The sequence below is a fragment of the Pteropus alecto genome, unplaced genomic scaffold, assembly GCF_000325575.1.
Source record: "Pteropus alecto unplaced genomic scaffold, ASM32557v1 scaffold110, whole genome shotgun sequence".
NCBI lineage: Eukaryota > Metazoa > Chordata > Mammalia > Chiroptera > Pteropodidae > Pteropus > Pteropus alecto.
The window spans coordinates 2011571-2027122 of NW_006431920.1; the positions used below are offsets into that span (position 1 = coordinate 2011571).

The 15552-nt window shown below is 40.0% G+C and overlaps 1 protein-coding gene across 9 annotated transcripts in view; it reads right to left on the reverse strand.

Annotated features, from left to right (window-relative positions):
• Positions 1-15552, reverse strand: part of SP100 (SP100 nuclear antigen) — a 68809-nt gene that overhangs the window by 9103 nt on the left and 44154 nt on the right. For 8 of the 9 annotated variants that reach the window (XR_003044683.1, XR_003044682.1, XM_025043223.1 and 5 more), the window contains 6 exons: positions 11341-11385; positions 9112-9183; positions 6798-6845; positions 5404-5508; positions 3613-3755; positions 1392-1430 (listed from right to left, as the gene is read on the reverse strand). Coding sequence is in view for 7 of the 9 variants with exons in the window: in XM_025043223.1 (XP_024898991.1) it covers positions 1392-1430; positions 3613-3755; positions 5404-5508; positions 6798-6845; positions 9112-9183; positions 11341-11385 (452 nt within the window). In the remaining 2 variants the exon portion in view is untranslated. Of the gene's footprint in view, positions 1-1264; positions 1431-3612; positions 3756-5403; positions 5509-6797; positions 6846-9111; positions 9184-11340; positions 11386-15552 lie in introns of those variants that run through there. The other variant, XM_025043225.1, reaches the window with a different exon arrangement.

Consider the following 15552-nt stretch of genomic DNA (forward strand, 5'->3'; position numbering starts at 1 on the left):
GAAAGCTGCCAAAAGCACCACTTGACATCTGGCGCTGAGAGTGACGCAAGTGACAGAAGCTAAGGGGTTGGAGAAGGAAGAGACCCTCAGGGGACCCCCATCTGAGAAGTGAGGTGGTCACACCTTACGAGCTGTCCAGAAAAAGAGGTGCAGCACTGGGTCCAGAGGGAACCAAGAAACGATGCCTGTGATGAAGGGCTGGGAGATGACCAACTCAGCTGATTAACCCAGACTGACTTCCTAGGACAGGGTAGAGATATTCGGTCTTAAACAGATCGAATAATGTCTCTTTCTCCAGAAAACCCAGTGGATGCAGAATCTATACTGAATTTCTAGCAGAAAGTTGAGGGATCAGACAGCCCCAGAAACCATCTTTATGAAGACTGAGACTTTCTGGCATGGCAGAGAGGGTCAAGGTCACCTCTGTCAGAGGCTAGGAAAGCGGAAGCTCTTCCACCAGCTCTCTTTGTCTCACAGGTTCGCTCTCACACCCAGCCTCAGAGAAACTACGTAAGGCACCAACTGTCTCATGGCCTTCCCTGGAATTCTCACAACATGGAAACTAGTGCTCTGTGAACTCCACATCCTACTTTAAAGGAAAGAGAGAATTCATCTTTGTAGATGGAACTGAGGTCTGCAAGGCCAAAGGGCCTTTCCACAAAGAGAAGATTTTCCGAGTCAGCAGCCTCTCCTACCGGGCACACCTGCCTCCCAATCACTCTATTCGCTAGGTGTCATCCCATAAAGGAAATAAAATTTCCCTTGAAGAAGGGTCTCTTGGAGAAGGACTTCCTCTGCGTGCATGTGAGAGAGGGAAAGATATAAGAGAAGGGGTGAGAATGTAATTTCGGTCGTTTGCTGTGGCATAGGTATACATCCATTCTAAAGGAGATTCTCTTCTACATTGGGTCAGCTAGAGGGACCATGGGATGTTTTTATGGGGACACTTTTGCTCTATTCTTATTTCATTAAAGCTGGAACCCAGAAAAACCAATGATAAAACAATGTTGCAAAGGCAATCGTCATTAAATGTATTGTTTTGTGCCTTTCAAAATCATGCTTACGCAAGTCCAGCCCCATCTTTTATGTTTTATTTTAAGACAGTATGGCATTCTAATCTTCTAAAACAAGCATACAAGGTCAGTTCTGTCTTATTATCTATTTTAAAGGATTATTCTCATCTCTATCTCAAATGTTTTAATACTCAAAGATGTCCTGGCCTCATACATGTCAATGCTTGAAAGCAGCAAGTAAAAAAGCTCCATGACATAAAATCAAGTTTTATTAGAATTGGTTAATTTAGAAACTATCAAATAAGGCCAGAGAGATGAAAAATCAACAATATGATAGATAAACCATATAGATGAGGCAGAAGGTCATCTGATAATTACCTTTTTTCTTGTTCTTGGTGGGTCTGGTAGAAATCCATTCTGAAAGAGAAACGAGATTAATATTATGATGGGTCTTTGTTTCTACTTTGTATTTTGGTACTTTTTCTACTTTTTTAAGCTTGGTCTTTCCAACCGCCTTCCAGATATGTCCCATCATCAACAACACACATTCAAGGTGATTTCATGGACAATAACCTTTCTCTTCAAATCTGTAACATGCTGCTCTGTGTTATCCAGACTTAGTTTAAAAGTCAGCTTTAAAAACTGCATCCTCTCTTGCTCTCCTTATAAGTTTTGCCAAGTTTTTCTTTACAACCTCTTCTTCACCCATCACTTCCTTTTTATTGCTTCCAGTGCCCCTCTACCTTGCGTCTTTATATTTCATATATTACAGCTACTGCACTGTCAGGCCCCACCAGGCCTTGGGCACACAAAGGCATACAGGCTGTTGGGAAGACCAGTGGGAAAAGCTAGCAAGGAATGGGTAAGGGGCAATAAAGTGTGAACATTGCTCTCACAGAGTATTTTGGATTCCAGAGATGGGTGAGTTTGATAGGCTGAATAATGGCTCCCAGAGATGTTCACGTCCTAATGCCCAGACCTGTGGAGATGTTAATTTACATGGTAAAAGGAACTTTACAGAGGTAATTAAATTAAGGATCTCGAAATGGGAAGATTATTCCGCTTATTTGTGTGGGGCGAATGTAATCGCCAGGGTCCTTTTAAGAGGGAGGCAGGGGGATCAGACTGAGCAGTAGGCGATGTGGTGGCAGAACAAGAGGTTGTAGTGATATGAGCAAGAAGCCATGAGCCGAGGGATGCAGGCGGCATTCAGGAGCAGAAGAAGGCTAGGGGCAGATGGTCTCTGGAGTGCTCCCTGCTGATGCCTGGACCTGAGACCAGTGAAATGGATTTCAGACTCCTGGCCTCCAGAACTGTAAGGTAACAGCTTTGTATTGTTTTAAGCCCTAGTTGTGGAAAGTTGTTACAGCAGCCAACAGAAACAAAGACAGAGAGTTTAAAGGACTTCAGAGAATGTGCTGTTTGAGCTTGGCCTTGCAGGTTGAATGGGGGTGTATCAGGCAGAAAGGCAGTGAAGGTCTTTTATGGTTCTCATGGCTTCAAGGACTCCACATATTGTGTTCTCTGATCAGAAAAATACTTATAAAGCACTATTTCCACTATGTCAATCCCTAACTCAAACCTCCCATGACCTCCCCTGTGATTAAAGGAAGGGTTCATTCTCCTTCCTTTGGCCTCAAGGCCTCTAAGGTAACCCCAGCCCAAGTAGCCAACCTCATTACGCACACTTCTTGATAAATTGTGGGGAGGATTGTCATGCCATCTTTCTTATGTAAAATGTGTTATTCTTACAATTTTGCCTCTCAGAACTATTCTTTTGACACCCGGCTCAGTGCAGACTTTTCTATGAAACTGTCCTCAGCCTCAAAGTCAGAAATAACCTCCCCTGCCCTGGGGCCCTGCATCTCTTCCTGCCGGTGCCTCTTGGTGTGCAGTCCTGTGGTTATGAATGTGCAGCCTTCTTCCTGGTTAGGGACTGGAGCTCATACCTTACAGTCCCTGTGGCTTTAGATGTATCTCAATAGATATTTGCTGAGCAAAGAGCTTTTCTTTATCATTAGAATGGCGCAAGGAAGGGCCATCTGGGGTGTGGGATAAAAAGTCAGAGGGCACAGGTGTGATAAAAAGTCTGCAACAAAGACCCAGCCCAATTTGTCCACACCAGGGGGCTGATATGAGGCCCAAAGGAGAGATATTTTAAAATGCAATTTCTTTATATTCTCTTTCAAAGATGAATTTTAGATGGCTCTCAAAAGAAATAATGTTGTAATATTCTGTAATCCAGGGAACACCCATACTGATGTATGCCACTTTATATATCAGTCCCCGAAGCCTAAGATCTTTCTCCCTGCCCCATTTAAATTACTTTCTTGTGAACGGATTACACAGTGGCAACTATTAGTGGCACAGTCAAGGTCACAATTTCCTGTCCTACCTTCAAAGGTTAGGAGTTCATACACTTAGAGGATTAAGCTGTTATAAAAGCCAGCCAAGTGGTATGTCAGTAATAACATATTCATTGTGACCAGAGCAAGGAAGGTCATGATGGTTTTCTGGACACTAGGAAATGCTGCTAAAGTTTAGAGTTGGTGAGTCGTGACACCATATCCTTGATTTAAGCCCTTTGTCATTGGCGTACCTCAATCAGGTGCTTCAGGGGCCATCCACCACAGCGCACACTCAGCCTCCAGTTCTTGGATTTCTCGTGTTTTCCTTCAATTTCAAACTCCTTGAGGGTGACCAGAGTTCCATTCTCCATCCTTATACACTTCTGTGAGATCCCTGTGAGACCAAGATAAGCTGAACTCCGTTTGTCGCCAGGGAGTGCCCCCAACCATGAACGCCCTAGAACTTGGCCTCCTAGCCTGTGGTTCTGGGCCACCCACTTGGGGCTCAGAATTGGCAACACAGGAGAGCTGAGCTCCCTGTCAGGGGCCCCACAGAAGCCTGAAAGGTGAAGGCAGAAGGCGACTTCTTGCCATGTGTGGTCTCTTCTTTGACCTTTAAGTTTAAGGACAATTATCACCAACATTTACTTCTGAAAAGCATTTCACTACATTCAAAGGAGAGAAAAAAAATGAATAGCTCTAAAGAATAAGGAGCAGGATTCTTTCCCTTCCCTTCTCTGAGACCCAGGATCAAGCCAGGCTGAATTTCAGAGGGGGCAGATGAGGACACACAGATGGCCATGTGGCAGCTGTCACCATAGCCACAACTGCCTCGTCTTGTACAACGTTGATCACCCAGCTAATGGCAATCTATTGTATCTCATATTTTGGACTCATGGCTATTTTATGTTGAAAGTAATTATGGAAATGTTATGTAGTGGGAAAAGTTAAATTACTCATGTACAGTATAGTCATAGGGCAAACACTGATACTCGTTGGTGCCTAAAGAACTATATTTTGGAAGGGGGGAATCAATCATGGCAGATGGACATTCGTACTGTACTTTAACAATTATAATTTGCAAATTATTTTGTATCTGTTATTCCATTTTTTTCCCTCATAGGAATACTACGAAGCAAGTTTTATTATTACTCCTATTTTATAGAGAAAGATGTTTAGGATGAGAGAGACAGAGTTGCTTGGCCTGGACAAAACAGGCACTCTTTGAATCCAAATCTGATTCTAAATTCTGTGCCCCTTCCAGTTAGCACAGGCCATACAGATGTTACAGAAAATGAGGCTTTGAAGTGGCTGCTGGATTTCTCAAATGTGTATATTTCCCACCCTTATACTGAAGCCCTTGCTCTTGTACTGGGTGCTGGATGGGTGTCACATGGACCTTTTCTGTGGGGGAAAATGGGAGATGGCTTGGAAGGCTAATGTTTATGAATTTTTAAAGTGTGGAAAGGCCATCTTAACTCCAGCCTATCTGGAATGCTGTGCAGACAAGAGCTACCAGACCAGACCTGAAATGCTATCTTTAGAAATGTTTGCTTTCAAGCTTGGCCTTACGCTGGCATCAAAGAACCTGGATTTTGCTGAACCCATGCTTTCCTTCTGGGAGTGTGGAATTGTGGGTTTTGCTGGTTACCTATGTGACTAAGTCTGGGTAAAAACCCTGGACTCCTAGGCTCAGGGCAGCTTCCCTGATAGATGTCATTGCACGTGTGGTATTATAATTTGTTGCTGGAGAATTAAATGTGTCCTGTGTGACTCCACTGGGAGAAGATTCTCAGAAACTGGCAGCTGGTTTCCTTGGACTTTGCCCCACATGTCTTTTTTCTTTGCTGATTTTGCTTTGTATCAATGGAATAGATCATAGCCACGAGTTTGACTGTATGCTGAGTCCTGGGAGTCTTCTTAGTGAATCAGCAAACCCAGGATGGTCTTGGAGACTCCTGACACAGGTGTCTCCTCCCCGAACAACATCTTATCCATACGGATAGTTTGCAGTTGAAAGTGTAGAAGACCAGGAAACTCACCTTGTTTTATTTTATCCTTATATAAAAGCCCCTTCGCCTGACCACAGGTCACGGAGAGTATAGGAGGTTGAAAATCCATATTTTCATCTTTGGGAATTCTTGGACCTGCAGGGAAGCATTATTATTATTTTTTATTTCATCTTTCTTCTACAATGGTGCCCTCTTTTCTCCTTACCCATCTTGAGATCTTTCTTTTGCAACTTAAAAGGTTTTGAAGGAAAATTCCCCACACAGTAGTTACATTTCTAGGTCTTTCTCTTATGGCAGAGTAGATACAGAGAGATAATGTCATCTTCCATTCCCATCCTCTGAAACCCTACATAAAAGCCTTGTGTGGAAGGCTCTGTATTCCCAAGCTTGTTGGCCACAACCCCCTACTGCACAGTGATTTCCTCCTCCTGTTTTTGAGGAAGATTTCTAATTATATTATTGTTTCAAAGTTATGCAGATGGAGAAAAACCCCTCGATTTTTAGTTTTGTCTCCCCATTTGAGGCATCCACCGGGGAACAGAGAGCAGGATGGCAATGGGGCAATCCAGCAGGGGCAGTGCCTGTCTTCTCTTTGTGCCCTCTGCTTTGTTTCGTTTCTCCTTCATGTGAACTTTCTCTGTGGCTTTCCTCTGTGACACTCAGGGCGGGTGCTCTAGCAGAAACTGCAAATTGCTCAGGAAGAGGCCTCTGCACATCCTTTGGGCAGGGGCACTGGGCTCTGATTCTGCTGAAGCAGGTGTTGAAAGTCTTGAGATGAACTTCAGCAGCAGGAGCGCCTGCTCACGCCCTTCTGGCCAACACTGAGGGATGCTCATTAAAGACACACTGAGGCTTTTCTCTGAGATGGGGAGGGTGGGCTCTCCATGGTCCTTTCAGAGTCTGTTCTGTTAGGGCTGGGGTGGGCCTAGAAATCCATTCAGTCTGATTTGTCTGCCACCCACCCATTTACAGAGGAGAAAATGGAGGCAAGAAAAGAACGAATATCAAACCGAAATCAAAGGAAGTTTAGGGATTAGGATACAAGTCCTGTACTATCACCCTGGGTCCCCCTTGTTGGGTAACCTGTGGCTCTCTACGTGAGAAAGAGAAATTCAGCTAAACAGCACATGAGTCACACACTTTATATTTCCCTTTTTAGAAGTTATCAGTGTAGTGAAGGGAGACCTGCACAGGCCCAAGGAGGTGTGGGCTCTCTCACAGATCAACTGGCTGAAATCAACAAAGTGAGTGTTACCATCATCCTGTCATGTTGTCAAAATTGACCAAGGCAGATGAATATCCTAATGTTTGTTGCTGGCTCTATAAGCCATTTAAGAAAATTGATTGATCGCTCAAAACACAGAGTATAAAATAAAAATTTAGATGCTTTAATTATTTAAAGTATATTAATAACTTATTTTTACCTCTTTTTTTGCCTCTTTTCAAAGGCCCAGCATTGACTGGTTTTCTCCCTGTGGTAAAAAACAAACGAACATAAATATCTCTTGTTTATAACATTGCATTGCAAGTAGTAGTGTTTTACGAAAACACTATTCAAATGAAAACTTTTCAGGAGCCGGTCTAGTACTTCGATAAAAAATATCAAATCCCTAGATCAGGAGTTAGAAACTTTACTCTGGAAAGGGCCAGGTAGTAAATATGTAAGGTCCATGACCTTATGTAACATTATTAGTCAACTCTGCTGTTGTGTTGCTAAAGCATTCATAGGTAATACAGAGATAAAAAGATGAGGCTGTGGCTATGTTCTAATAAAACTTTATTTATAAAACATTTAGTGGGCTGGATTTGCTTTGTGGGCCATAGTGTGCTGAACTCTAGCCTAGACGTAGTTATAAAGATGACACTTAACTGAGATTCATTCTATATTTCTTTTATTAATATCTCCAGATCATTTCAAATAAATTTAAAACAGGGCTTTATGTGTTTCCTAGGCAACAGGGTGAGATGAAAATAAAGTTAGACATCAGTTGAGTGTCCATTGTGTGCCAGGAACTAGCCTTAGACTTTGCCTCTATTAATCTTCATCCTTAGAACAAATTGATCAAATAGGGACTAATACTATCCTCATGTGCACAGATAAAGTAGAAAATAAATAAGGTATTGAAAATTTCCTTTGATAAAGTAACTGATAAAAGCTAGTGATATATAGTCTCAAGGAAGACCTCATGGTGGACTCTACCGATCAGATAGCTGCCACAAGCCTAAACTTGAAAGTTGATTTTTGTACTGAAAATAGTGCAAGGACTCCAAAAGTAACCCAGTGAAGGGAAACTTATATAAAATGATGCCAATGGTGACCAAAGAATTGGCCACCATGCAGCTACTAAGAGATGGTAAAATATATTGCTTCTACTATACTAGTGGGAATAGGAAGCTTCTAGCCAAATCCTCCTACCGCCTGGTTTCATGGCCAGAGAAAGAGTTTTTGACTATAACTTATCTATAATTTGACAGATCGATCTATAGATTTGAGCCAGGGACTGGCCTAGTGGGAAGCAGGATCACAATGAAACAGCCTAACAAGAGACAGTGTCTGTCTTATCTGCTTCTTTCACTTCACAGCAGCTTTCTCCTGGCTGAACGGGAAGCTCGGTGGAGTTCTAGAGTCATCTACAAATTGCACAGGGAGGAGGCTTTGCATCTTAGAACCTTTGCGTGGTGGAGAGGTGGAGAGAGAAACTGAGACTCTGACTCTATAGAAACAGATGTAAAAGTCTTAAAATGAACTTCAGAATGATGAGGTGCTGTTCCTGCCCTTCTAGCCAGTGATGTTGGAAATCTATTAAAAATTTGGGGAATCAATTAAACATACTCCTTGAGCTCCCTGTTCAGAATGCAGAAGATGTGGGAAATCTGTTCACTGGGAGATCTACAAGACGCAAAGCTGTATATGAGGCTGGGACGGGCCTTGGAGGGCAGTCGGTCTATTTATTATTATTACTGTTTGTTATTATTTATCTCACTTTATTTTACTTTACATATGCATAAACTGAAACAGAAGAGGTGAAGCACCAGACCCGAGCCCATGCGATAGCCTCAAGGTAGTGGGACATGAAGAAGGACGACTATGTCACTTGTGAGTTGCACAGTGTTTTATGGTTTACTACAGATGGCCCTTAAGCAATGCAGGGGTTAGAGGGAGACCACCCTCCATGCAGTCAAAAATCTGGGTATAACATTTGACTCTACAGTTGGCCCTTTGCACATGCAGATTCAACCAACCTCAAATAAGAAACAGTAATTTTGATCTGCATTTGGGAATCTGTGGTTGAGAATATGAGAATACTGTTTCGATCACAGATGGTTGAATTCTTATATGTGAAACCCGAAAATCACTCAGGTGGATAGGAAGGGCCAACTGTATTTATTGGAAAAATTCTGTGTATAGGTGGACACATGTAGTTCAAATCTTTGTTGTTCGAGGATCAACTATATTTTCAGCCTGGAAAGTTACCAGTTCAGCAGAGACATCACTGCAATAACCCCTCGGCCCCAGGTTCTGGTTGTAGATTCATCACCAAATTACTTGTTTGTGGAATTATCAACTTTCAATCCCTGATGTGTCTTGGAAATTTATTAAATCTGATATATTTCTCAACAGTTAGTACAGTTACATAAAACAAATAGCTAAATAGCTTTGTTACTAAAAGCAAAGAACAAAGCATGAGAATTTAGATGTTTAGTTACTGAAAATGCATCTGACTTTTAAGATTTTACCTCTTGGTTTGCCTCTTTTATGTGGGAGTCTGTTATTCAAAGTTTGAATTCCATGTCTGCGTTTCTTTTTCACTGAGAAAACAGAAAAACAAATGCTGTGAAAAGTTGAATTCTATATGATATTGCTTTTTAAAACTTCCATTTTACTATAACTTTTCAAGACCTTAACACATAAAGAAAAATATATAACCTATAGCCTGTACTTACCAAGCCTTAGATGTCTAACCTGGGTTCATCCTAGATTTCTTTGCCCTCACATTAATCCTAATTCATTTACACCCACATTAATAAAAAAAATTTAAGACAGAGTTTCATTTGTATCTGAAGGAACACTCTGAGTTGTTAAGTGCTTATTATGTGCTAGACACAAATGCAAGACCCTTACATCTACTAATCTATTTATGAGATAGAGACTTTTACTATCCCCATTACCAATGAAGAAACTGAAACATCCAGAAATTTAAAAAATTAAGTATAGCAATGCAGATTTCTTTGGTTGAGAGGCAAAAATCAATGGCAGCCCTAAATGAAGGCTTTTGGGCTGAAAATATAGTGAAAGTTACCACATGAATTTGGACTAAAAATTAGGGTCTAAGAAAATAACCAAGAATATATTACCTAAGGGATATTTGTAGAAATAAAAGTTGAAAGGTTAAAAAGAAGAAAGTACAATAGGGTAAATATTCCTCAGTTGGAGAAAAAGGAGAATTTCAAGTCTTAGAAAGCCTCAGAGTTGGAAATGTCAAAGAAGAGTTGGTTGAAACCCTATCTCAGGTGAATATGCTCTCAGATTCAGCAGGCAATAAGGTGTGGGTGGAAGAACAATGAGGCGTATACACGTAGATCTCCTGAGTGCTATGTTCATACATGTTGCTCTCTAAGGCAGAACCATGAAGTGCTCACTCTTCCATTCCTCTCCATCTCTCTCTCTCCATCTCTCTCTCTCTCTCTCTCTCTCTCTCTCTCTCTCTCTCTCTCTCTCTCTCTTTCTCTTCAATCTTTGCTCTTCTTATTCTCTTGATAATTATGCTAGGAGATGTCGGAAACCATTTGGTAACTGTGATTCTCTCTCTCTCTCTCTCTCTCTCTCTCTCTCTCCAGTTCTGCAGGGGAACTTCAATTTGGGCTTGTTCAGTGATAGACATCTTAGACAGACACATTCTCTTTTTATGTCCCTCTATGTCTTTCTCTGTTATTGTTGGATTCACTTTTAATTAAACCTGTTGAGGCCATATGAATTAAAGGTATAAAAGCAGCAGTCTAGCTCAACTTACCAGAGCTCTCCTTCCTGGGAGATTTGGGGTTTAAGACCTACTAACAATGCAGAACTACTGGACTTTTCTTGCTCAAATACCACATAAGAAATAGAATAACTGTTCATGGGTCCCCTGTTCAAATACTGTTGGTACCACAGATTTTCTATAGAAGTTGTGTAAGGTGCTCCCTTATCCTTCAAGGCAAGTGAGAAGGCTTCAGCTTCAGGTAATTAATCTGTGTCTCCAGGAGTTTATAGGAGGCAGAAACATTTAAAATCTCAAGCCTGGAAAGTCTACAGAGGATGACTATTTTGGGAGCCAGCTACATGCTCACTGACAGTAACGCTGTGAAGAGGCATGATTCTCATGGGCCTGTCTGGAGAAGGCAGGAGCGCATTAGTTCTTCTTAAGAGATAGTCTTTCCAGGAGGACCATTTAGATGAATGAGATGTAGACCTCTTTGGGGCTGGGAGACTAAGAGGGAAGTGGTAAGCAGTCAGCTGGAGTCCTTGTATTAAGGGAACTTCAGTTGAAAGATACTCTCTAAAGAGGGAGTCTCTGAAGAACCCACAAATGTAGCTCATGCATTCACCATATCTGCGGGGAGGGGGGGGATCTATTATAAGATGACCGTATCTGCACCTTACCACTTCCTTCTCTCCTTCCTCCCCAAACTTGAATTAGCCTAAAGCAATAGATACTGACTGGAGATAGAGAAGAAGCGTGGATGAGAGAAGAGCTTGGCCGTGCCCAGCTATCACATCTGGACTCTCTGATGAAAGAGAAACAAATTATGTGATTTAAGCCACTGTATTTTGGGATATCTTTGTTACGATGACTCAGTTTATATTCTAAATAACCCATTACTTATGATGCCCACAGGAGATTTGGGAGCCGTGGCAAAGACAGGGTGTGGCAGGAAGATCAAGCGTACAGTAAGTTCACAGGTATGAATCCTCACATTTATTCTTACCTTTGTGGAGACTCTTTATTTTACATGTATATCTTTTCTTTTCTCCTTCAAACAGAAAAGAATCATTTAGAATTATAAATAAAGATTTACAAGCTTTATATGTCAGTAACCTTCGATTATTTTATTTTTAGGTCTTCATTCAACTTTTGTGGGGATAAATCCCCAGCTACCAACGTACCATCTTGGTTGTCACCACACTGAAAACAATAATAGCAACAAAATAACCTAGATTTACACAGCACCAGCCATTTACAGTATGCTTTTCCGTAGTTACATGAGGTTTTCTCATTCACAATAAGGAAAATGTAAAAAGCAGCTGAAATCAGGCAGAAGGTGACAGCAAAAGAGAGGGAATGTCCAGGAGGTGAGGGAACGGTAGATTTTAGACATCACCAGAAAATTATACACCCTGGAATTCAGAGGCTTGCTTTGGAAAGCTAAAGCTCTAATCCATGTTTATAATAGCCAGAATTTAAGAAATACATACAAGAAAAGATCTATCGGGAAAATGAAGACAAATTTAGAAGGAGAATAAAGGAGACTAGATGTTTCATAAATTAGAGTGAAGGACATAGATTATAGAAAGTAGAAAAGGAAACGAGGAAGTTTCAGAACAATTAAGAAAGGTTAGAGAGGAAAATAATCAAAAAGACAATGAACAATTCAGTAGAGTTCTTAAAGAAGAAAATCAAAATAATAGAAGAAATACGTGAAGATAAATTTAAGAAAAATGCTTTTGAAATTATAACAATAATTGAATACACATACATAAGTAAATATATTTTCACCTTGTACAAAAGGAAACTGACTCTAGTCAACCCTGAGATATAGTCTAGCAAATTTACTGAACTTTAAAGACTAAAAAAAAAAATAGAAGAGAAAGACTAGGTAAAAAGATCAAGTCATATTTTCAAGGGAGAGGGATCTTATTGGCTCTAGAATTTTCCACAGCAAGATTTAATGCCACAGGAAGGTGGAAAAAAACCTACGAAATACTTCTAGAAATAATGAGTGAGAAAATTATTTCACAGATATAAATAACAAAAACAAGTACTTTTGAATAGGAAAAATTCGGGAAATATTTTTCCTATGGGTCCTTATTGAGAAAACTCCTAGAGAATCCACTTTAGCAAATTAACACAGGACTGGAAAATTTTTGAAATTTTTATTTTAAAATAAAAGTGGTGAGTGAAGTGACAAACCAGAATGTTAAACATATATGCCATGAAATGATATAATAACAAAAAATAAGTGGGAGGAAGAGAGAAATATGGGTGGTAGAACAAGGTCCTTGTCTGTTTTATGGCTAGGAGTCATAGAGTGTTATTTGGGCAAATCAAGACGTATGGGCATGTCTTGTTTTTTGCACTTTGTTTTATTGTACTTCACAGATGGTTTTTTTGGTTTGTTTTTTGTTTTGTTTTGTTTCACAAATTGAAGGTTTGTGGCCACCCTGCAATGAATAAGTCTATTGGCACCATTTTTCCAATTTGCAATTGCTCATATCCTGTCTCTGTGTCACATTTTGGTGATTCTCACAATATTTCAAAATTTTCATTATTATTATTTTGTTATGGTGGCTTGTGATCAGTTATATGTGATGTTACTATTGTAATTGTTTTGGGGTGCCATGAACCGCACCCATATAAGAGAGTGAATTTACTTGTTATTGTGTGCATGCCGACTGCTTCACCAACTGGCCGTTCCTTCATCTCTTGCCCTCTCCTTGGCACTCCCTATTCTCTGAGACACAACGACATCAAAATTAAGACAATTAATAATCCTATAATGGCTCTAAGTACTCAAGTGAAAAGAAGAGTCAAACATCTCTTGCTTTAAGTCAAAAGCTAGAAATGATTAAGTTTAGTGAAGAAGGCATGTCAAAAGCTGAAACAGGCTGAAAGCTAGGCCTCTTGTGCCAAACAGTTAGCTAAGTAAATGCAAAGGAAAAGTTCTTAAGGAAATTTAAAGTGCAACTCTAATGAACACACAAATGATAAAAAAGCAAAACAGCCTTATTGCTGATATGAAGAAAGTTTCAGTGGTCTAGATAGAAGATCAAACCAGCCACAATACTCCTTTAAGCCAAAGCCTATTCCAGAGCAAGGCCCTGCTCTCTTCAATTCTGAAAAGGCCAAGAGAGGTGACGAAGCTGCAGAAGAAAAGTTTGAAGCTAGCAGAGGTTGGTTCATGAGGTTTAAGGAAAGAAGCCATCTCTATAACATAAAAGTGCAAGGTGAAGCAGCATGTGCTGATGTAGAGGCTGCAGCAGGTTATCCAGAAGACTTAGCTAAGATAATAAATTAAGGCGACTACACTAAACAACAGATGCTCAATGTAGACGAAACAGCCTTCTTGATGTTGGAAGAAGATGCCACCTAGGACTTTTATAGTTAGAGAGGAAAAGTCAAGGCCTGGCCTCAAAACTTCAAAGGACAGGCTGATGCTCTTATTAGGGGCTAATGCAGCAGGTGACTTTAAGTTGAAGCCAGTGCTCATTTACTTTTCTGAAAATCCAAGATTCTTAAGAATTATGCTAAATCTACTCTGCCAGTTCTCTATAAATAGAACAACAAAGCCTGGATGACAGCACATTTGTGTACAACACAGTTTACTTAATATGTTAAGCCTACTGTTGAGACCTACTGCACAGAAAAAAAAAATTCTTTTAAAATATTACGACTCATTGACAATGCACTTGGTCACCCAAGAGCTCTGATGGAGATGTACAATGAGATTAATGTCATTTTCATGCCTGCTAACACACCATTCATTCTGCAGCCCATGGATCAAGGAATAATTTTGACTTTCAAGTGTTATTATTTAAGAAATACATTTTATAAAGCTATAACTGCCATAGATAGTGATTCCTCTGTTGGATCTGAGCAAAGTAAATTGAAAACCTTCTGGAAATAATTTACCATTTTAGATGCCATTAAGAACAGTCTTGATTCATGGGAAGAATGAATATGAACATGAATAGGAATTTAGAAGAAGTTGTTTCCAACCATCATGGATGACTTTGAGAGGTTTAAGACTTCAGTGGAGGAAGTAACTGCAGATGTGGTAAAAATAGCGAGTAAACTAGAACCAGAAGTGAAGCCTAAATATGTGACTGAATTGCTGCAATCTCACGATAAACCTTTAATGGATGAGGAGTTGCTTCTTATGGATGAACAAAGAGAGTGGTTTTTTGAGATGGAATCTCCTCCTGGTGAAGATGCTGTGAAGATTATCGGAATGACAATAAAAGATTTAGAGTATTACATAAACTTAGTTGATGAAGCAGTGGCAAGTTTTGAGAGGATTCATTCTATCTTTGAAAGAAGTTATACTGTAGGTAAAATGCTATCAAACAGTATCAGATTCTACAGAGCAATTGTTTTTGGAAGGAAGACAATCAATGTGGCAAACTTCATCGTTGTCTTATTCTCAAAAATTGCCAGTTACTCCAACCTTTAGCAACCAACACCCTAACCAGTCAGCAGCTATCAATATTGAAGCAAGACTTTCCACCAGCAAAAAGATTATGACACACTGAAGCCTCAGATAATGCTTAGCATTTGTTAGCAATAAAGTATTTTAAAATTAAGATACGTAAATTTTTTAGATAATGATATCGCACATTTAATAGGTTGCAGTGCAGTCTAAACATAACTTTTATGTGTACTGGGAAACCAAAAAATTTGTATAACTCGCTTTATTGTGATATTTGCTTTATTGTGGAGGTCCGGACCAAACTAGTGGTATCTCCAAAGTGTGCCTGCAGTACTTTTTTTCCGAACTAACATTGCAAAGTCTGTATTTTTTGCCATGTGGCCACTGAAGTCTCTGCTCAGTTAGTCAGCTAGTGATTGGAAAGAGATTTCCTTAAATACCTAGAACTCATAAGTCTCTTAGTCTTTGCCAAGGGGCTTCACGCATGTATTGATGTAAGCTAGGCAGTTCAAAGCTTCATCTTAGTTCTCACTTCCTGCTTGCACAGAGCTGCAAGGCCAGCCAGAGGTGATAACTCAGGGCTTTCTTAGGTCTTTCCTGAGTGTGTGCACAGCCCTGGGTAGGTGTACTTCCCTAGTCATGTGTGTAGGCTTCTAGATGGTGAGGAATATGTTGGAGCTTTATATATAGGTACATATCTACACTCTATATATTACATATAATATATAGTTATGTATATAATATATAGTTTTACTAATATACTATATATTTATA